The sequence below is a fragment of the Larus michahellis genome, chromosome 6, assembly GCF_964199755.1.
Source record: "Larus michahellis chromosome 6, bLarMic1.1, whole genome shotgun sequence".
NCBI lineage: Eukaryota > Metazoa > Chordata > Aves > Charadriiformes > Laridae > Larus > Larus michahellis.
Genome location: NC_133901.1, coordinates 42801399 through 42824022, shown reverse-complemented (window position 1 = coordinate 42824022; position 22624 = coordinate 42801399). Strand labels below are relative to the sequence as shown.

Here is a 22624-nt window from a genome sequence, read left to right as displayed (position 1 = left end):
CCTGATCCACGCGATCAAGATTACTGTTTTAAGTGACTTGCATCTGTGATATGTATTACGATAATCTGGTTTTGTCAGTCACAGATTTGGGAATCCTTCATCTGTGTGGAAGGAGAAGTGATGATTTAGAGTTTTAAATGCCAGGCCATAGAGGCAGCCACTGGACCACTTTTCAGGTCCAACATCCAGGAAAATTAACTCGAAATGTGCAACAAGCAAAAGCACAATAAGAAACATTTTCTCTCAATGTAAAAACACAAGGATCCAATAGAAAAGGAGACAGAAGTTCTAAAATACTTTATCAGAGATGATTTTCCTTAACTTTCAAATACAAAATAATCCAGAACAATGTAATTTTTTTAAAAACGATATCATACCTATATTCATAATATCACTAGCATTCATTATAATGGAGCAAAAAGAAGCTGGAATGGGTCATAGGATGAGAATTCAAGTACCTGCATCAAGATAGTGCCCCATCTTCCCTCAACAACTTTGGAAGACCGTTTTCTTCTGCTTTTGATATAAAGCCCATTTCAGTACATTTCGGATTATGCTCCTACACACATCGCACAAGGTGACAGAAATTATTCCATGCATCTCCCTACCTCCCTTGCGTTCATTGAAACAGTTAGACTACAACCTTTGAGAAAAATCTGGAACAGATTAAAATCTGAAAACTCTTTAATTTAAACTCTTTCCAGAAAAGGTGCGTGACACATTTCCAGGAAATACATAAGTCTACCCAGTGTTCTCAAAGAAGCTAACAAATAGGTTGCAATTTTGTTAGCATCTTTCTACTTTGTGTACTTATTTTATACATTATCTGGAACGCCCACTTAAAGACAAACTTGAGAATGGTGAAGCCATGTGGGAAACTCAGACATATATTTTGCTTTAGAGTACTCTGTCTCGGAAACTTCAGCTAAAGATCTTTTTTCCTTAGGTGTTTGTCTGTTCCTGATACTGCTTAGCTCTACTGTATAATCATGTAGAAATTGTACTTCCACATTACAACCTGCTTTCCGTACCTGTCTCTGCCTGGCCTATGCAAAAATTATTTTCTCCACAATGCAATAAAATAGCAGTTATTTTCCTTTATATAATTATGAAGCTTTACATATTAATACAACTATTACAGAAAACCTCTGTGCAAGGTTATCTGACTTGAGAACAAGTTTCCTTGGAAGCAACATTAACTAGGGAAAGTTAAGAGACCCGTTACGTGAAGAGATTCTGCTTTCTCAATTGCAAGACAACTTTTATCACATCTCTATGAGAAAGTCTGCTCTCTCCATGTTCTACTGGCTTCCTTTCCTGCACTCAGGCTACTCCTTTCTTATTCTGTCAGACGCAGGGAGGACACTTTCAAACTCATAGGTGCCAAACCATTAACACAAATTCTCAGGCTGCTGTGATTATTCACCATGTGAATGACAGGTTCTTCCCACGTGCTCATAACACTTGTTACTATGGTCATTTCTAGAATAGTTGTTCATAAATTAACCAAACAAAACCGTGTGTTGTCCACATGGGAATAAGAAACATCACTGTTGGATTTATTTTTTAACTGAGGCTTGAATGGATATGGGACTATACCCGCATTCAACAGGCTAAATTCAACACAGATACACTCAACGTATCAACCATACTGATTTCTACGTGAATCCATCTTATTTCTACAAGAATCAGAGCAGATTTTAGCTTTCCATCTCATATCTGTGCCATGAACACTTCTGAATCTAACAGACAGAGATAAAACATTTATATCCCTTAGTCACGAGTTTCAGAGGATGCCCTTAGGAATGTAAAGACTTTAACTGATATCATCATACTTCTGAAGAGTGAGGCTCAGGTTGTGGCTGGCTGACTTGATCTTGTTCTGGGCCTCTAAGTGGGTCATGCTGTCAGTGTTGACTCCATCAATGGCTACCACAAGGTCCCCTTGGTTCATCTGTGACTGTGCTGCCTTGCTGCCAGGAGTGATCTGTGTGGGGGGAAAAAAAAAAAAAAAAAAGGCATATCAGGCTAAGTCATTTTGTACACAAAGTACTTCTAGAGAACTCGCCAAGAATTATAATGAGGAATAGATACAGCAACAAATACAGTAATAGATACAACACTATCTGTTATTGTAGGGGTGGAACAACAAAATTTATGGAAATTAAACAAACTCAAAATTAGCTCACATTTCTGCAAAGGTCCAGTACAACATCTACTTGTCATTACTTCCATTTTGAGAGGTTAAGCCCAATGTAGTGGTTCCCTTACCACCTATTATTTCCTCCTCAAGGGGATAATTACCACTATTTATATTGGAGTAGTATACAGAGACATTACTCAGAAGCGGGAAACTAATGAACCGCTATTTACTGCATGACTTTATTGTATTTTTCCTCCAAAAAGCCATTTTTCCCAAATTAATTCATTATATTGAGTGGACAGAAAATGAATGCGTGTGAGGGGCCTTGGACATGCTTTGCTTCTTTTATAGTGAGCTTTATAGGAAATCATTCTGCTTAACCTTACCCACGGACAAGTATAGCTCCATTACCAAGACAGATTACTACATTATCAACCTGTTGGCCCTGACCCTCCAAAGACAGACCAGCACTTTTAGAAATAAGAAGCCACAATGCTTCAACTACAAACCCAACTACAGAGACAACAGTTCAGAAATTCTGGTCGTTCAATATGGCATCACACTTTGTTAGCTCCAGATGCCTCGTGAACTGCATCTGCTCCGAATGGACAGATCCCAATTTTACACAGCCCTCTCAGCTTGCATCTGGATGACATTGATTCAGCACAGCTACTCATGAAACTTGCCTCCATTAGGGAACTCAAACTAAAACGAAAGAGCCTTCATGTAGCATCAGGCACACAAATTTTAGTGAGCACATCAGAGTTGTCCTCTGCTTTCAGCACTCAGTACTTAAAGGGTACAGACATAAGCTATAGTCTTTGCTCTTATTTTTAGGTACTCCCTTACATTCTTCACTCCTGAAAAACCCCAAGGATAATCTAAAATACTACAAGAAAGGCTGCTGTCAAAAACCCTGTTCTTTCAGCACAGTGAATATAAAAGAAAGATGTGTCTAATTATGAGCCAAAACTCCCATGTTAATTCAGCCAGGCTGAAACTGTGGAATTAAATTCCTAAGGAAACCAAAACCCAACACAAATCCAAACATTTTTCCTCATCAAGTGTGAAGTGAAATTTCTTAAGCTGCCTTCCCTAGTATGACCTCAAAACACTTCAAAATATGTACGTACTCAAAGCCCTTCCAAAACAATTCCCTAGGCTGCTTGTTTGTGCTCTTCCACTGGAAAAGACAAAGAAGAAAAAAGGAAAAAAACCAAACCCCTTTCTTAAGACTCCATTAAAGGTGCTTAGTATTGAGGCTGGCAGTCTAATTGACAGCATATTCTGACAATTTATTTACTAGAACAGAAGCTCCAGCATCAGGGTGCTAGAATACAGCACCCTGAATACTCAAACACTAAAAACAGATTACTTTGGAATTAGGAACTGATCTGACTGGAAGGGATTGCTTTCTATACCTTTCCATTAGAAAGAATATCAATAAGTGCTCTATTTTCCGAGTGAAGGACGGGCACAGATATAATGTTCTCCTGCAAAGTAGAGCTGACTGATAATGGCAGTGCCATTCCCTGATGTATTTTTCTGTTGTTAAGGAACTGAGGGGTGGGGGAAATACTCTGTGGAAGTTTCAACGATGGAGTTTTATTCTCTAGTTTAACATACCCTCAAAGAAAGAGATTAGTAGAAACAAGAGATTCATATTACAAGCATAGTTTCCCTAACCCATTATACAAACATTAGCTGCTATGCATTTCATTGACTTGCATTGTGCTAAGTACACAGAATCTAGAAGCCTAGAAAGAATATGGATTATTTGCATACCCACATGTACTTGTACAGTTACTCAAAGACCCTTCCCCGCTCAGTCCCCCAAATATGTCAAGAAACAAAATCTGCAATAAACTAAGAGGTCAGGAAAAGGCAAAATGTGAACAAAAGCAAAACGCAGATAATCAGTCAGTCAGACGTGAATTCACCAGGTAGGACACTTCAGTCTTTCTCAATTTACCTTTTTTCTCTAGTAATATAAACTGTTTGCCAGTCAGGTGGACACCAAGGCTTGAGCCTTCTTGATAAAGATTTTTTAATAAATAATCTTCACACATCACTTGCCTAAGACACCACTTTTTACCTCCTCATGAAACATGCAAGTTTTTGCCTACAAAACGTTAACTGTGTGATGCCGATACTTCCAGTCTCCAGGCAGCTGGTTCTGAATGCTGGGAACATCAACACAGTTACTGAAAGTCAAATTTCTGCCCTAATTTGGGAATTCCTATTTAACACATATGTCTCTCCTTCCATTCCGCAGTGATGCTTCAAACAAAATAAGCCCAGAGACGCAGAGCTTCCACAGAAAGGATAAAGAAACGTAGATCTGTGACTAGTTTAAGATGCTGTAACATAACTTCCCTCTCAGTTTCTCTGATTTCTGCTTTTTGCAGACCCAAATTTAAACGCTATATCTTAAAATAAAGATACATCAGGTAACTACAACTGTCCTAGAATTAGAGCCAAATTTAGAGGGAGGGGATGGTTATAACTAGTGACCTGATTTCACTTACTCTAGTATCTTCTGCCTAACACTTTCAGGAAATACTAAAGTCCTGGGTAACTTTGAATTTGTGATTTATATGAATTTCTAACTACTACCATTGCAACACCCTTTCTGAGGCAAAGAGCTACAGGAGAACCATACTGTAAAAGATAAGGAAAGGTCTCAACCATGGCTTACCAGCCACTGTTCCTTTATTTGAAATGGAAATTAAACGGATTTATAGTCATCTCTTCAGCTAAGTATAATGGTAACGAATTCTGGGCTGGATTCCTCATACAGCTCTACCTTTGCAACTCCCATTTCAGGGGCCAGCACTCCATTGATGTCTCTTTACCTCTAAAATTCAGCTTATCCTAGCTTCATAGACAGTAAGACTCACAAGTATGAAAGATGGATCTAGTTTAATGTACCTGTAATTCAGAAGCATAGTAAGTATCAGGAAAGAATTACCTCTTCCCCCAGTCTTCCGACTGGCTAAGAACATGCTATGTAGATTATTTGGTTCTGTAGATCTTTATATAGGAGGCGTTATTGAAGTCTGGATGTATAATCTATATAAATCAAAGTACAAAATTATACCTATTTTAGTTAGAGGCTAACAGGCTTCTCTGTGAGACTTTCAAGTGAACACACAGCATGCATTTACAGTAGACATTGAGAACAGTCAGTAATTGTTGGGGACAAAATACCAGCGTACAGATGGAGATACAGGGCAGCCAGATCTGAAGTGTCAAGGCACATTCAAGACTATCTTGTTCCCATTTTTAAAGATCCAGCAGAAAGGAATGGAATGCAAAGTGTTTATCTGTTGGTATTTTCCTTTGAAAATTCATCTCTGATCTACTAAAATTTTAATAAATATAATCACCAACAGAGAAGATCTCACTGTGCCTTTGTGAGATCTGTGGGGATTAGTTTCTATTTAAAAAGGTTTTAAAAAGATATTTTTAAATGAAGGGTGAATGCTAATTAACGCTTGGAATTAGACTGCAAATCCAGATCTGTCTACACAGTAAATTCTAGTTTGCTCTCATCTCAGCCTCTCTTCTATTAACAGAAGTAACAAAAGTAGAGAAATATAGTTCTGTCTAGGCCAAATATGCATTTTCCAATTTAACCACCAATGTTTTTATCTTAAAATATCTCTGGGTAAGATCTAGACAGAACTCTTTCAGAAAACCTTTGTAATAGTCTTAACTCACTTGCTCTGGATTACAACATACCTTTCAGATGCTAGGTGTTGCAAATGCCTTTATTTAAGGCTATAGTGAGATGTTCACCAGTGATGCAAGGAATAGCAATCTCTGTCAATTGATTTACAAAATCCAAGCCAGGGTACCACTGACAGATCTAATTTTAATAATATTTCTTTAGCGTCTCAAGCCCAAGCACAGACTTCAGCTTGAAAATCCAAGCATCTTTCCCCTCTCTCAGAAAAGCAGAGGAACACTTGCTGCTTCAGAGATGTGGATTTTCAGCCCTCACAAATTTCCTACGAGGCAGACATCTGACTTCCAACATCCCCAGCTTAAAGCAAGTGGGCATGCTGGAAGTATCACATGTTGCTTTCAATGCACTACAGAGAATTCTTACTACGCTCTGTTGTGAGCGGATCTCTATACTGGGTGAATATATAGTACAACAGTGACAGCTGTGCCCTAAAAATTAAGTCTGCACTGGGTTCACAGTAAATACTACTTATCAGGAGCTCTGGGAGGCAGTGTACGAAGTGCAGCTGCTGCACCACCTTGAGAACAGCACGTGTTCCCAACCAAGTCCCCTCAGCTCCATTCCAAATGGGGGAGAGGGAGGGATCAGGCAGCACTGGAGAGCCGGAGTGTTAAAATACTAATGAGAATGCTCGTATAAACAGATGAATGGACACAGCTTTCCTACCACAAGGAACTCCTGATTTACAAGACAGACAAAAATACATGGGGAAGCCTATACAACTGAGAAGGTGTTAATATGGCTGCTTGCAGAATTAGCTCGGGCCTCTTCTTTTTGCAGGACTTGAGCTATGCCTGACACCCTCCTGACCCCAACCCCAAAATCAACAAGTTACATTTTCCTCTTCTCATTTAAGAACATGTCAGAGAATCAAGTATTCACTAGCATTAGAAATAAGCTAAAGCACTGGAAATGAATACCCTCTCCTCTTCAGGATCTTTGGGTAGAAGAAAATATTAAAAGAAAACGTCCCTTTCCGCAGTCAGAAAGGCTAGAAATCAGAGGCAGGACATAAGCTGTCCGTTACAAGAATAGGAATGGATAGACACTAAGGATTACTAGAAAATAAAATGTGTTTCCTTTATGGAGAAAGCAGCATTTAAATCTCTCTTTGCTAAATTTTTGCAATATACATTTTGCAAATATATAGATGCTTCCAACAAACCTTCATAGGCTTTCTAAGCACCGAGGCTCATAATGCCCAGAAGCGGCAGAAAAACTGCCATTTTACACACAGAACACAACCTACTGAAAGGAGAAGAGACGTGATTTGAAATCCCACCACAGAACAGTTGCACTGAGCTGGTGAATGCCCATATGAATCCAGGTATCTATCTCTGGACTGGAGACATCAGTTCCTCTCCCCTTGTGAGCAAGTTAATTGAGGAAATTTATATTATTGTTTCCTAAATGAGTTCCCAGAATAAATATGTAACAGCTCCAAAGGGAAAATAATGGGGTTTCTCAGAAAATAGAAGACAATTCTGGACAAGCAAAAACAGCAAAGAAAAGGAATAAAATCCACTAGGATAAGTCATCAGGCAGAAATTCAGCATTTCATTCCACACATTGCCAGAAGGTATAAAACAGGAACACAAAAAGAAAAAGCCTAGATAACCTATACCATAGAGCAAACATCCCACTATCTTTGATGCTGGCTTTTATACCTTTCAGTGTCAGCTGGGAGAGCTGAGCAAGACCGATTAAATCTGAAGACAGAGGACTGTAGAAAACTAGAAATGAAAGCCCTTGCACGTATCACTAACCAAACCTACAGAAAATTCCCTTTTCGCAGCTACCATTTTCCTGAAGAAAATGTCCCATTGTTTTCAATTTACTACTAGGCTTTACTTTTTTTTCCTTTCTGCTTTTTGTTTTTAATGAGACCTGCCTTACACGAACACTCAGGGCATCTGCAAAATGTGCCACTGACACCTTGTAGAGCTTCCATTTATATCAAAGAGAGCTGAGCTGGCAAGCTGCAGAGACTCTCTGAAGTGGCCTCTCAGGCTGTGCTTCATCTGTGGTTAGGAAGGGAGATTACAATAAATGTGAGAACACCTAAAATAGCTTTAATCTACCTCTCTTGGGTACCCGGAGCCACAATGGCACAGCAGCATAGAGATTTTGCGGGTCGGCCAGCGAAGCACTTACAATTCAGGACACCCTGTGCTGAAATCTGTACTGCGAGAGCAGAAGAGGCATTGGCACTTAAGCTCTCTGGCTTACCTCAGGCTCTGGTATGCCAGGCCACGCTGGAATGATAGCACCTCAATTAACACCAGAAATTTTCCTTCTGCTTAATGCCTTTACAAGGCTGCTGTTCAGGCACAATATATAGGCTCTTCAAGGAAGAAGACAGACAGCGAGGCCTTCTTGCCAAGCTAAATAGACTCAGGTGATGAAAATAAGCCAAATGTAAAAGATTTTCAGCTGGGAAATGAAAGGAAGCCTATAGGCAATGCTTACAGGATTGCCCTAGGCAAGGCTTTGGGGGATTTTTTGAGAGTGAGCGTGAATGCTCCTGTCCCTGCTTGGAAGGAAGATCATTCTATTCCCTGCCTCAACTCCATGTTATCTGATTGAAAAATTTTCAATCCTTTGTTAAAAAATAAAAAAAAGGAAATACTTTGGAGTTTGCAGCTGAGCCTGTTATAAGCATGACTTGTCTACACCAACTATACAGATGACAGTTAAAATGTGGATGTGGCTTTTTAATAGGATGTGTTGGCATAGCTAGAAGACTATGCAGCTCTCTAAATCTTGTATGATGTGACTAATAGTAACGTCTCTTCTCCCAATCTTCATCCAAAAATAGCTGTTAGATCTATTCAGTCTATTCTCAGTTAGCATCACATACTGTGCCAAGATAGCGTGTGCTATCTATCTTGCAGAAATGAAATGGAAGCAGAGAGGTGGGTCATATAATAATAGATGTTGATTTTCTTGTTACAACAACAGCTTTTAAGGAACGAGTAAGTTCTTCTTTAGTATCAACCAGTTTAATAACCTTAATGCAAATCAAAACTGAGAATATAACTGAGGTACTGATCCTTAGTATCCTGGCAGCCCCATGTGGGTGAGCCGTTCTGTCAACTTCCACAGGACAACTCCCTGCAGCAAAGTTACACTCGGCTTGTAAGTGCCTGCAGGATCAGAACTGCCAAGTTTCTTTAAAGGTTTCCCTCCCTTTTCCCTACTTCTCCTTTTCAAATCTTAATTCATTTTAAGACAGTTTTATAAGGCAGGATGTTTCTTTGCGTCTCAAGTAGACAGATCTCAGTTATCAATATGGCCTTTCACATTTTCATAGCTATTGGCTTCTTGAATTCTACATTCTGTGCAGATATTTGACTTCCTCATGCAAACACAATTTGTCCTGTCTCCCCCTACAAGCATTAGCAATACACTGAGGGTTTTATGTCTTTTGCTATTGGCCACTATGGTAAGATATTTTTTTTTTCAAGTTCATTCTGCTTAATGCATTTCATTGAATATAACTAAGACCACAATGCTTTATAACTTTGAAGGGCTTTTGATTGGTGGAACAACAACAAGCCTGATTGATTGAAAGGGCATTTGAGACAATACCGGGAGTTTTGGTTTGGCAGTTAGTGGCCTGCAGCCCTTTCTGATATTACTCAACTCAAAATAGTTTTGACTTAAGTCCTGAGGTTCCAGCACAGATTTGACTGATATATGTGACACTTCTGCTCCTGTGTGTTTGTAAATTAGGGTGCTTATTACATCCATGCAGGCTTACGGTTAACTTTTCTTTAAATGTGAATTTGCTCATTGCATTCTTTTTGCTTCTGGCCACCAGAATACCAGGGGAGTATTTCTCACTAAAACATGAGCTGCCAGTTTGACACAGCAAACAGCAGTTCTGTCTCTAGACCAGAAACACGTAGTATTCAACTCCGTGCTTTGCCTACAGATGCTAGAATACTATAGTACAGTACACACAGAAAGGCATCCGTATGAGAGAAGATGAAATGTAGCACACGTCCACAGTGACAGAGGTGTTGAATCACAACTAAGTTTGCGGAAACTACACTCGGTATCATGCCATTACTTTAGTGTCTAAGTTTTTAAGAGGCTATATTGCCCAATGTGAATCTGTTTCGACTGGATGGCCCAGCATTAACCATCAACTATATAGCATCACGTACTCATTAAACACTCTCCTTATCCACAAGAATAACTGTTTTGTACCTGTAGCGTTCATCCATGCTCTGGGAGAGAACAAACAAAAGCACAGGCTTCAAACTTCAGAGAGTGAAGGACTCCTTTCAAGATGCAAGTGAATAAAAAAGAACAGAAGCAAAGTTCCCCCAAGAAAGTGCAATGCAAATTTCTTCTGTAATATGCTGTATCATGTTTAGTGTATAACATGACATCCTGCCAGGTATCCCAGCAGGACCTTGGAAATTTAAAGATGTAGCAGGTAAAATACAGTCTTGACACATTGAACGGGTACGTAAACTGCTGGATGTTTCAGGAAGCAAGGGAAGTTGTAGAGACTGAGGATGTTTCTTTTACCTGTTAAAATGTAATAGCTTAAGATTTGTTCTCCTATCTTTTAAATCAGAGATGCCCCTTCCCCCATGAGGCCACAGGAACCACATTTGTTTAACAGGGAATAATTAGAATATGTTGATAAAATCTCAAATCTAAAAGGGAAAACTTGCTATGTTGAAGACTGTGAAGAGAAAACGGACAAAATAATAATCAGGAGCATCACAATCTGAACTTTTAAAAAGGAAGCAGCTTGTTTTACCTCTTCTTTATCTTGACTAAGGAGGGATGTGGCTATTGCTGAGGATAAGGATTCAACTTTATCTATAGAATGACAATACCAATGCTGGTTTTGGGTGTTTTAACCCATTGTAGTGGCGGGTACAGCAATCTTCAAAAATTTCCCACTTAAAGCTTGCAGAGTATAATAAACCCCCCAGATTTTATTTGACAAAGTACAAGCCAGTGACATATATGGTTTTCTCAAGGTAAAAGCATCCCTTTAAGTGAATTTTACATCCATCAGCTTTATAATCCTCTATTGCATAAATGTAGCCAAGTACCTTCCCATGCATCTCATAGTGGCTTCAGGGCACGTAGCAGTATTAAACTGAAAAGTTTTCAAAATGTGGTTTTTGTCTTTTTTCTATATACTGAAGTATTTTCCACATACCCTACAAGAACCAATTTTTATGTGACTTTAGAATGGCTTCCTGTTTACAGACAAAATGAAATAACAGAAATGAAACGTTTTAACATACTAGTACTGCCTGTAGCTAAAGGCTATTTCAGACTCAAAAAAAAAATTAAAAAAAAATGAATAAGACGGAAAAAGTATCATTTACTGAGAAAGAGACAGTGATTTTTGTTCAAATACTAATGCAACACGGGTAGGTTCAGTGACCGTAAGTTTATCTACTTGACTTCTCTCCCCTACCCACCATCAAGCTTGTGATGAAACAGGAGGCCAACTCAACAATGACAGAGTGGCCTCTACATTAATCTAGGGCTCAAAAGCTTGTTTGATTTCTGGTCAGAAAAAAGTCATATCAGTCGTCATATCAATAGGTGTGCTACACACAAAGGTAACCTGGACTGACAGTCTTCTTTCCCCACAGAGTACTGCTTCATCAGCTTCCCTTCCCAACCTGCACCATTTCCTAGGGAGAATCTAAAGTAAAAATCTTTTACAAAACATTACACAAAAGACAAAGATCTTACACTCTGAAAATTTACAGAAAGTCTTCATTAAACATCAATATTGTTTATGAGCCAACACATCCTGAAAGGTACAACTGAAAATACTGTCAAGTTAAGAAAACGCAACATCAAGAAGGGTGCTCTGAAATAAGGTTTTAACAAGAATGTCTCATAAATTTAGGAAGCCATAAGCTGATTTAGAAGCAAGTTGTTTATAAAGAGCTTTAAGAAATGAATGACCTCAGATAGTTAATATTAATTTGAATATGGTGAATGGCTCTTCATTTAAACTGACCTGTGTTTGAAGATCCGAACAATGCCACTCACCTTCATTGCATGATGCCTTCTATTTTTTTGCCCAACTTTTGGGCTGAAACTTTCTCAAAAATTCCCAACCATGACAAGGAAAGCTGTTCCTGGGGAATTTCCATTCCAGATAAAGGCAAGAGCCTGTGATCTCATCATTCTTAATTCAGCAGAGTGCATAGTTCAAGCAGCCTCAATTACCTTCGGATAAGCTACTGGGTTTTTATTTTTTTGCAGAGGAAAAATTATTTACTCAAACTCCCAGCTCCTCTAGACTTCTCTAAAATGGTAAAGCATGTTTACTTACCCATCCCACTCAGCAGCATATTCCCAATACTCACTGTTACAAAAATAGAACTACTTCCACAATAGGAAAACCAGAAACTTTTTGACATTCACAGAAGAACTTATTTAGTTATTGTTGTGATAAGGATGACATTTGGACCCCTCGTCAGCAGTAATACCAGGTGTATTACCTTCTTTGTCAACATTCACCCACCAATCTCTTATGTGCCCAGAGCAGCACTCCCTTGTGGACTAGCTCATCTGTTTCTGATGACAGGTTTTGAATTCCCCGAGGAGTCACCCAGCACACGCGTTTGTGTGGAGTGGGATTTCAGTGTGCAAAGACTATGACCAGTGACTGGAACTTGAAAGAAGGTACTAAGGCAGGAAGACAAGCTTGATCGGTATTTCCTACCCCGCTGACATGCTACTGTGGACAACCTTTCACCTTCTGAGCTGCTTCCCTGGCCATCAACAGGTCAGGGTTAGAAAGATTTCAGTTTGCACCAGGAATGCTAACTAAGATGTATCCCATCTTCGTGAATTCTTCAACTTTATTTTGTATTACATTCCAGAAGGTCCAATGAAAAATCTCCATTGTTTTAATTACAGGTAGTGAAGCGGGCAACCATCAATTGTGAACGAACACCTTCTGTCTAACCAAAAGGCCCCTGCAAAACACAGCATGCAGATTTACCTGTGATACTGATATTGCTGGTTAGTGATACTTTGACCTGTTAACCTGGGAAGCAATGTTTCTGCCAATTCCTTTTTGGGTACTCTGCTTCTCTCCTGCTTTATCTCATCTAGATTTGGTGTTTGCCATTTACTGGTGTGAGCAGCACCAAGCCAAGGCAGGATTATTCTTCCAGAGCACACAGGTTTTAAAAGAATGTTTCAGGTAGGGCCTTGAAGCATGCTGTCTACATATACTCCTCCAAATCTCATTCCTCTGTACAATCCTGTTTCTTTCAGGTAGTTATTTAAACTTGGAAGGAAAGTAACAGTGAATCATAAAGATTTCTACCACTTTGTCAGCATGATCAGTGGTTTAGGAGCTTAGCATGGATTTTCAAGAATGGCTTACACATTCGTATCTAATAAACACTCTTAGGTAACAAAGGTCAGGTGCATAAATTTTGTATGAAAATCATCAATAGTTTGCTTGGTATATTCTGCTAGGCTTTATCTAGATGAATGTGGTTCTGATTCTTAGTTTCATTCATCCTTGATTCAGAGCACGGCCCCTTATGGATCATCAAGCTGTGTAACTTACGCATAACAGAATTATTCTGCAAGGTGCTTCACTTCCATTTCAAAGCTGTACTTTTATCTTTCATTCGTCCTTGGTAACTGCAGACATTTTTCTCATAAGCACTGGAAGCAGAGGTTGTAATGAGCTACGCACCTAGACATCAGTTTCAAAATTCTGCATGTCCAAATTAGGACTTTTCCTCTCCTGCTCCAGAGTAAATACACTAATTACAATAATCTGATTGCATATTTTGTTATGGAATAAATGTTCACAGGACATCTATTTAAGTCGATGGAAGGAATGCAATCAAGTTCAGAATTTGGCTTAACAGTGTTTTCCTTGGCTGCATTAGACACTGTAACTTCTGCAGTGAAGCATGTCAAAATCATTAGTTTCAACGAGGCAGCAGGAAAGCTGTTGTTTGACCAAGAAAGAATTTCAGAAAGTCTAAGGTGGTCTGCCTTTCTATGCCCAGTTTGTCTTTTTTCCTTCATCTGGCACCAAATGAATTGCTAAAGAATGAATTGTGTAGATGACAAAATATGACAGTTACTTTAATAGGGATTCCTGCTGCTAGTAAAACCATTATGTGCCTGATACAAATGAGGAATGAAAGGAACATGTAGAAAAAAGTTAACCCTCCACTTTGATTTCAAATGAGGAATTAACTAAACTGCAGGACAATGAGCTTCATCACTCTATTTTGTCATCAAGCAAAAATTTGAATGGGTAAATTAAAGTGACATTTTGGACTGCATAAAACGGAGATGTCTTTAAAGAAGATTGATGTATTCCCTAATATCAACATAGAAATCTGAGATCTAGCTAATTATGACTGATGGAATTATGAAAGTTCTCTGTTCTAGGCAGAGTTATATTTACAGCAATATTTTTCAGACCTGTACACCCATGTGCAAACAAAATCTGTAAGCTTTTTGGAGTTTAATATGTTGTCAGAGTTTGATCTTGGCCAAGTTTCCCTAAACCATCTTAAATCAGGATGTTACTTAGTGGATGACTGGCTCCCACCCTCCCTACTTATTATTTTTCATCTGTTCCCTTTTTTTTATGTGCTTCCTTCTCTCACAGCATCTTGTTCAATAACATTGCTTAGTCTCATGAATCATGTTTACAGAAAAAATATTTAAAAACTGTCAGTGATGGAACTTTGATGTGCTCCACATCAAGACTACGCCAACTGCAGTGGCAGCAGAAAACATTTCTCAAAGTGAATATGCACCTACTTAACAACAGGAGGCTTTTACTTCAGATACTAAGAAGCGGAAATTAAAATTAAGAATGCTTGGATGGTTATTGGGCAGCTGGGGAGATTCCTGGGGCAGACAGAAATGCCAAATGGAGCTGTATTAGTAATCTCTTTTTATCCTAGGATGGGTCTTCTATTTATAGAATTATACAGCTCTTTACAAGACTGTAAGATTACATATGTATATGATATGGGAGCAACATATGCATTTTACATGTAGCTGCCTAATAAAGTCCGAAGATGCTCCCAAACTTTTGCTAGACATATCTTAAATAGTCCCACAGATTATGTCCATCTGGTTCTCTCAGCTGGTGACAGGCATTTTCTTCTGAATGACCTTCCACTCTGCCTTTTTGTATCGTTTCCAGGACTGAAAGAAATCTGTCCTCTGACATCTGCTTGCATTTCCTGTGTATGTACTACATAAAATCCTCAGAAAAGAGCTCCTTCACAATTCCAGATCATACCAGGGAGTCCAGCACACACTCAAGTAAAAGTAATTTCTATTACACACGGGGACATTAACCTCCTATTCTATATCTAGAAAGCAACAATTTCATAATGATGCTATTCTTCAACAACTATCCAAAGTCAGAACTTGAAAGAGACTCCTATTATTCGGTCTTAATATTGACTCACTATTGGAAATAGCATTTTACTAGCAAAATTTTATTATGAAATTGGAGAGACTTCCGAGGATGCAGAGGGAAATATTAAGCATAAACAGTAGCTGATTTTAAAGCTGTATGTGTCAACCACACAGAGAAAATGTAAATGTAAGCTTAGATTAATTTGGCTATCTGTCTTCTCCAATTAAGAGACAGACCAGAAATTTGAGGAAATTCTCTGATTTTAAACAGTGAGGCATTGACATCTCTGTCCCACGTATGTACATTGCTTCGCATAACGGGGCCCAGACCTTCCCTGGCCCTGTACCTCAGGGTAATAGATGTATTGAAAATAAAGCATCAGCGTGTTTCACAGAGTGACAAACAAGACATCCAGCAGTATTTTGGGCAAATGATACAGAAGACTGGTATAAAGAATCATGCAGATATTAAAATGAGTTCCTAATAAAAATACAAATAGAAAAAAGGCGAAACTGTAACGTAAGAAAAACAGAAAACTTATTTCACAAAATTCTATCTCTGTCAGAGAAGAACAAGACACTGTCTTCACTCTCCACTTCAAAACACCTAACATCATCTCATGTAACTGCTGTCCTCTGTGAATACCACAGACCAGCAGAATTGACATGAAAGCATGGATTTCAAGCTCTATGCTACTCTGCCCTGTAGTCTAGGCAATAATTCTAGCATCTGTTGCAGCCTCTGTAAAGAGATTTGCAGTGATAGTGCAGAAGTAAAAAGCTCCACAGACAATAAGGTATCGGTCACGTCTCTTTGGAGGCCCCTTATCCTTTTTTATCATGCATGACCCTGTAAGAATGTGCAATGCGATAGTCCAGAGGGAAAAAGCACTAGGCTGTCAAGCTGAGCTTTTGCTGGCTGCAACTCAGATATGACACAAAGTCATGCCCATCTTATGTAAAGACTGATAAGAAGGCCGTGCACGGTTTATGCTTTATCAGTGTGTAATTAGAAAGTCTTGTGCTTGTATTAGTAGGTACACTGATAAACAGCCCTCAGAAAAAAAAAAACCACCAGAATGGAGAACTGAAAGTCTGAATATCAAAAGTGGTTAAATCCTTCTAAAGATGGAAGGGCAAAGAACAGAACTGCTCTAAGATTTAACAGCTTTTGAAACAGCGTGATTATAAGTACATTCCCCAAGTAAGGTGTGAATCAAGCTGTTGTGAAAGTTAGTGAGTTAAGGAGGAAATGCAGGAAATTAATCCCATTGTGCATATTCCTCCTGTGACTCCATCCTGTTTGCTTGGAGGACCACAGAACTTCTGTCTCTTGGGATTTTATTTTTCTGTCCTGTCTGTCAACACGTTAGAAATAAAGCCTTAGCACAGCAAAAATATTATGGTCTCAATTCCCCATTACTTAGCATGAAGTTATTCTCTTCCGTGCAAATGCAAGTATTTCAGTTTTTCTGTTAACTGTTTTGTAGCTCCACAAATGACTGCATAGCTGCCTGGCAGTGGTAAATCAGAGTTTGCATTTCACCTCAGGAAAAACATCAATGATTTCTTCTGAAATAACATTTGGTAAAAGATACCTTTAATTTACAATATGGTTCTAAAAGCTCTTTTATTTCCCCTACAGTTTTATGTTAATGTTTGGTGGGTTTATGAGAATGGAAGCAAAACTAAGGATTGCAGGCAGCCTAGTGCTCACGCCCCCGTTTCCTTCTGTCCTGAAGAGCAACCTCCCTGCTCTTCTTATCAAAAGTAACAACTTTTAAGTCCATCTCACCTTTACATTTGAGAACCCCTCTCTAATGACTATGGCTAGGGCCACAGCAAACTCACTTCACAAAAAAGAGAGCTGGCAAGACTCACACGTAACTTGCCATCTTGCAAAGTCAATGTGTAGCAGACAGTTCTTCTTTGTACCAGACAGTTCTTTTCTGCTCCAGTATGTGAACACTCAGAGCACAAAATCTTTGCAATCTTTTGAATGACATTAAAGCCTAAATCACAGAAATTAAAGATTTGTTAAAAAAATAAATAAATACATATAATGGATTTAGGAGAGTTTGGAATTCAGATTTCAGCCTTGTACATTTATGTCAGTGGGAAGAAAGGATGACTACAGGAACTTCTGAGGTAAACATGAGTTACTACTAAGAAAGTAACTTTTTTTTCCACACTTAAAAAATATTTTGTTTTCCTTTCTAGCTTTATGAAATAGATATCACAACCAACTGGGAAACACCATCCATATGTAGATAGTGCACACTCTCAAATCCAGGCGTAATATGTAACATGCCAAAGAGGTTGAGGGATGTGTATGTTTTTGCATAAGCCATAGACAAAGTATTTGCCAGTCCACAGCACAGGTATTTCCATAGTCGACAGTAATATTATAATATAGCTTTTTGTTAACCCATCATTTGAACTATGTTAATATTAGGAAAGGAAAAAAGTTTAATCTATTTTTGTTATAAACTTGTAATCTAAGCTATGACACTATTTTCAGTATTTAGTAATACAGAATGATGTTTCCAAAGTCTGACTTAAGAGTATTCAGTGCAATGTCCCTTGCTAATATATTGATTCTTAGGTGTTGTTTTTTTTTTTAAATGGAGTTTATTTGTAACAGAAGTTGATTTGCCTTGTTAAAAATGAAAGTACTCCTATTCTATACGAGGCCCATACTTAGATACATGGCCCTGTTTCAAGAAGGGCACTAATCCAAATTATTACAAGTACTAAATGCCAATTAATTCTCCCTTGTGAGTTATGATAAATGATTACTTTAGGGTAAAGCTATACATTTTCCAAAGGGTCTTTATCACAGCTATGTTGACAGGACTTTAAGTATGGTGGTATGCTTAGTACTACCCTAAAGTAGCTGAAGTATGTGCCACAGCAGGTGCCGCAAGTAGAACATAGATTTGCTTTGACATTAGAACGTAGGGTATAGAGCGCGTGCAGGATCATTTGATGGATTTAAAAGGAGCATATGTTGTGAATGGTTTAGAAAAGCATAGCCTTTGGGGTATAGCATTAGAGTCAAAGCTAACTGAATTTGAAGAAATCCTGCCTTGTCATGGCAACAGTCGTTTGTACTTTATGATCCTCAGGGTATCTGTCATTAAGGAAGCATTTTGCCACCTTTAAGGGAAAAGCTGACTGAAGTGTAACCTCTTGGTGAAAGTAAGACCAAAGTATTAAAACATGTTGTTCTGCCACAGAACTGTAAAAATTATATTTGCATCTATTTTGCAATATTTATTTTGCACCAACTCCCAGTGTCCCAGGATGTCAGTAATCAATATACTCTTAGTCCTTCAGGCACAAAGTGGCATCGAAGATGACAGCTTCTACCAACAAAGGATCTCTCTGCATCTATGACTTTCTATGTCCCCAACCTAGCCTGACCAATTCACTCTAACAAAGTAGGAGATGAAAAGCCCATTCTTGTTAGCCATAGCTTTACCTCCCTGCTGACACACATACACTTCTTGCATCCGTAAGCACGCGTATATGCTCCTCCGCTTCTCACAATGATTTGGAAACAGTCGATGTAGTTGTGATCTGGGCAACAAAGCTTCTCCTACAGGAAATTTTTTGCAGCTTCTAGTAGTCTTGGCCTTTGCAATGTCTTTCTACAAAGATGTTGATTATTCCTTTCCTAATACCTGAGTGATGGGACAACAGTATCTAGTTTTCGTTTTCACTTATTACTACTGACTTTTCTTGTTCTGTCTGCAAAATAAATTTATTGCTTTGTATATGAATGAAAGTCACAGATAACTTGTAAAAATTAAGTGAAACATCTAACCAGTCTGCTTGATAGCTTATCAACTTTATATATGCCAAAACTGTAGCTAAAATTAAAGATCTGTGAAAAATAGTGGAATTATCCCAAATGCCACTGGGAAAGCAGCCTAAGCAGAATATATGTTTCCTAGATTAACCCTAAAACATATACACAGACAGAAAACCTCAACTTCATTTCTGATTAAAAAAACCTAGAGCTAGATTCACAGTGTTCAGCCTCCTTAATGCAGTTATGCTGGTTTACACCAGCTAAAAATATTACTCTTATCTTAGTGAGCATAGCATTTCTCTTACAGAAGAAATTTTAACTTTACGTTAAATTATATTTTTTCCAACCTCCTTTTATACACAAGTGATTTAGAATAGGAGTATTATCCTTCAACTCATAAGGCTCTCTTGACAAATATATTTTCCCTGTAACTTCATAGAACTAGTGGAATTATACCAGGAATAAATCTGTTCCAGTATCTTCAGTTACTCTATTTGGAAACCAGTCATTTGCCTGACCTTCAGTGCAATGCTAAAAACAGAGTTTGTCTGTCATCAAGAGCCAGTGAGATTTCAGATAAAACAGAAGTCATGGCTCCTGCAATGAAATTCCAGGAGTGTCCATCAAAGGCTTGCCAACAATAGCATCTCACTCTGTCAATACTTTCATACTTTGATAAAACTAAGAAAAAAAGAAAAAAAAAAAAAAAAAGAGAAGAATTGACATTTGGAACTGGCCATGTCACAGAGACTTAGTATTCAGTCTGAAGTATACAAAACCAAAATAATTCTTTAATTACATTAAACCTAAACTTTTATGACTTGAATAGCTTTGTTACTTTAAAGGCCGAATCATTTCTCACACAATTGAGAATTTACTTTTTTTTTTTTTGGCAGGTTGGGTTTGTTTTTTTTTACCCCTACCAGGGAGCATTCCTTCTTGCTATTCACATCAGGACGCATTTAAAATAACATATATATCAACACAAAATAAGTCATCTTTGTTCTAAACCCCAATGTAAATACTGTGAGCAAGCACTGAAGTGGAAGCAGGACTGTGTATTCTCCAAGCTTCCAACTTCCTTGTTTAAACTAAAATAGATTAACTTTGTGTCATTAGAATAGGAGGACTGTTATAGAAGGATAGCTGCCAAGCAATACTTCTAACTTCTTCCTTATGGTCCTATGCCAGTACATAGGCTTACAGTACGGGTGAAGGCTTTCAGACTTCACCCTGGCATTTCTCTTGACATTACTCAATCCAAACTTAAACCTCAACATACTCTCCCAGTCCTAGTGGGATATTGCCAAATGCTTTGATAGTGAAAGATGGGGATAGCAAAAACCACCAGTCATTTCCACGTGCATCCCAAATATCCATTACTATATACATAGCTTGCTAACAACCTCACTATCTCGGAATATATGCCTACATTTCCAGCATTCATGCAGTTTGTCATACATTCATGACTTCTAACTTGAGTTTCTACTTACAGGATATCAACAGCTATGTTTATGGTAAGACTAAGGATAAGAGTGGATTGGAGTAAAGCTAGCAAAAAGGATACCATGTCATCTTTAACAATGGACAATGTATATTTTAATCAAAAAATAAAGACCTATCCTAGTCTCTCTTTCGCTAGTCTTTGCAATGAAAATTAGCCATAAAAAAACAGAAGCTAAAGGGGTCAGAGGTCAGAATAGAAGGGAAAAAGACAATAAATTTCAAGACTGTGTCAGGCATTACAGGAAGTGAAAGCCGTATTTCAAAGCTCAGAAGAGGCTAAGGTTCATACGATCAATTTTTAAGTGCAGTTTATAGGCAGCTCTCCTTAAACACGAGGCCATGGCACTCTCTGTTATGTTATCTAATTAAATTGAGAATTGTCACATTGCAACATATTCGCAATACAAAGTGATAGAAATCACCAGAGGAAAAGAGGAAATTGCCAAGAGTCGCAGTGAAACCAATGGCTATTTGTCCTTGGTGTCACAGCAGTGCCCATAAGTTCAGTCAGAGATGCTGAGCCTGCTGGACAAGTTTTGCAAATTCACATAAGAAGAAAACGTGCACGGCCATCAAAACTGTTGTCTAACTAGGCAAGGCATGCAAAAAGATTAAGAAAAAGAAATAAAGCACTTCTAGTTTAGAGAAAAATCCAAGTCTCCATGTTCTTGAACACTAAAGGAATGAAACTGGACAAAAAGTAAAAAGATACTACCAAAACAGCCTAGATTTTTACTTATTCTGGTAGTAAAGCAAGATAAATTGAGCAAAATGTTAGTCATGGTGTGACAAATGACAGTGAAAGGATAGATATATTATTATACATACATCAAGAGTGCCTGGTCATCACAGGCATACAAAAAAGGAGAAGGAAAGATTTTGCTGTAGGCCGCTTGCATCCAATGATAAATACACAGGTCACAGGCAGTATACGTTCAGGACCGAAAATGGGGAGAACAAGTCTTGCGTACCAATCAAAAATGTAAAACTAAGCTCAACTAAAAATGTAGCAAGGACATTGCAAGTCACCGCTGCCTTCATCTATTCTCAGGATTTGATATCTTACCAAACAAGTGTGCTTTTACTTGAATTCATATCTCCTTTCTTTCCTTTGGTTTTTTAAAACAGAAATAAATACAGGGATTTGGAGCTTTTACTATTATGGCTTATATATTAATATTATGGCTTTACTCAATAAATATATGAAAATATTCAAGTAAATATTAAGAAGCAATTAGATGTTTCAACTTCACCTCTTCAAGGTGGTCACCATCAGCTCTTGTAGGGTGTTAGAATTTAGCCAGAAAAATGCTTTTCTCTCATGAAACACTGAAGAAACTAATTTTTACTGAGTATCACATTAATGTAATTGCAGCAACGGTGGGAGGATATGAAGAGCTTTGGAAGATGGTGTGCACCCTCTCCTTTTTCCAGAGAGACTTTGGCAATCTGGGGGCTTTTCTTGCTAGTGAATCCTGATCTGTATTTTGTTATTGTAAAATTGGGTTGTCTGCAGTGGAAAAAGATAATATTTTAGAGTATTTTCTACACACCTCTGTCTCCAGCATTAGAATACCCCAAGACAGTCTCATATTAGTGTGGATATATGGGCTAGATAGCCATTACTCTCAGACAGCAGCCCAGAGCAGATACTTTAGGGGAAGATTAAAACTAAGGACTTCTGGCATCCAGGCCAGAACATTCACTGTAGATGTTCTAAAATTAAACGCCAACAAGGAAAGTTTCTTCCTAAACCCTTTATCTACACATTGAACAAAGAAGCTTAGCAATCAACTAACTACATGGCAAGAGCTCTTCCTTAGCCTCCTAAGCTTGGAGATGTGTTTAATATTGGGACACAATCCAATTTCTGCAAAACCTGCAGAAGAGGATCAAGACCTAATGTAGACAAAAAGTAATACTCTTTTCAAGTCCTTTTAGAAATACTTTTCTCAGTTATAACTAATAAAATGTCCAGTTAATAAGG

The 22624-nt window shown here is 38.2% G+C and overlaps 1 protein-coding gene across 28 annotated transcripts in view; it reads right to left on the bottom strand.

Annotated features, from left to right (window-relative positions):
• Positions 1–22624, bottom strand: part of LDB3 (LIM domain binding 3) — a 129463-nt gene that overhangs the window by 87902 nt on the left and 18937 nt on the right. For all 28 annotated transcript variants that reach the window (XM_074591043.1, XM_074591042.1, XM_074591017.1 and 25 more), the window contains one exon: positions 1836–1987. In XM_074591043.1, the coding sequence (XP_074447144.1) occupies positions 1836–1987 (152 nt within the window). The remainder of the gene's footprint in view (positions 1–1835; positions 1988–22624) is intronic.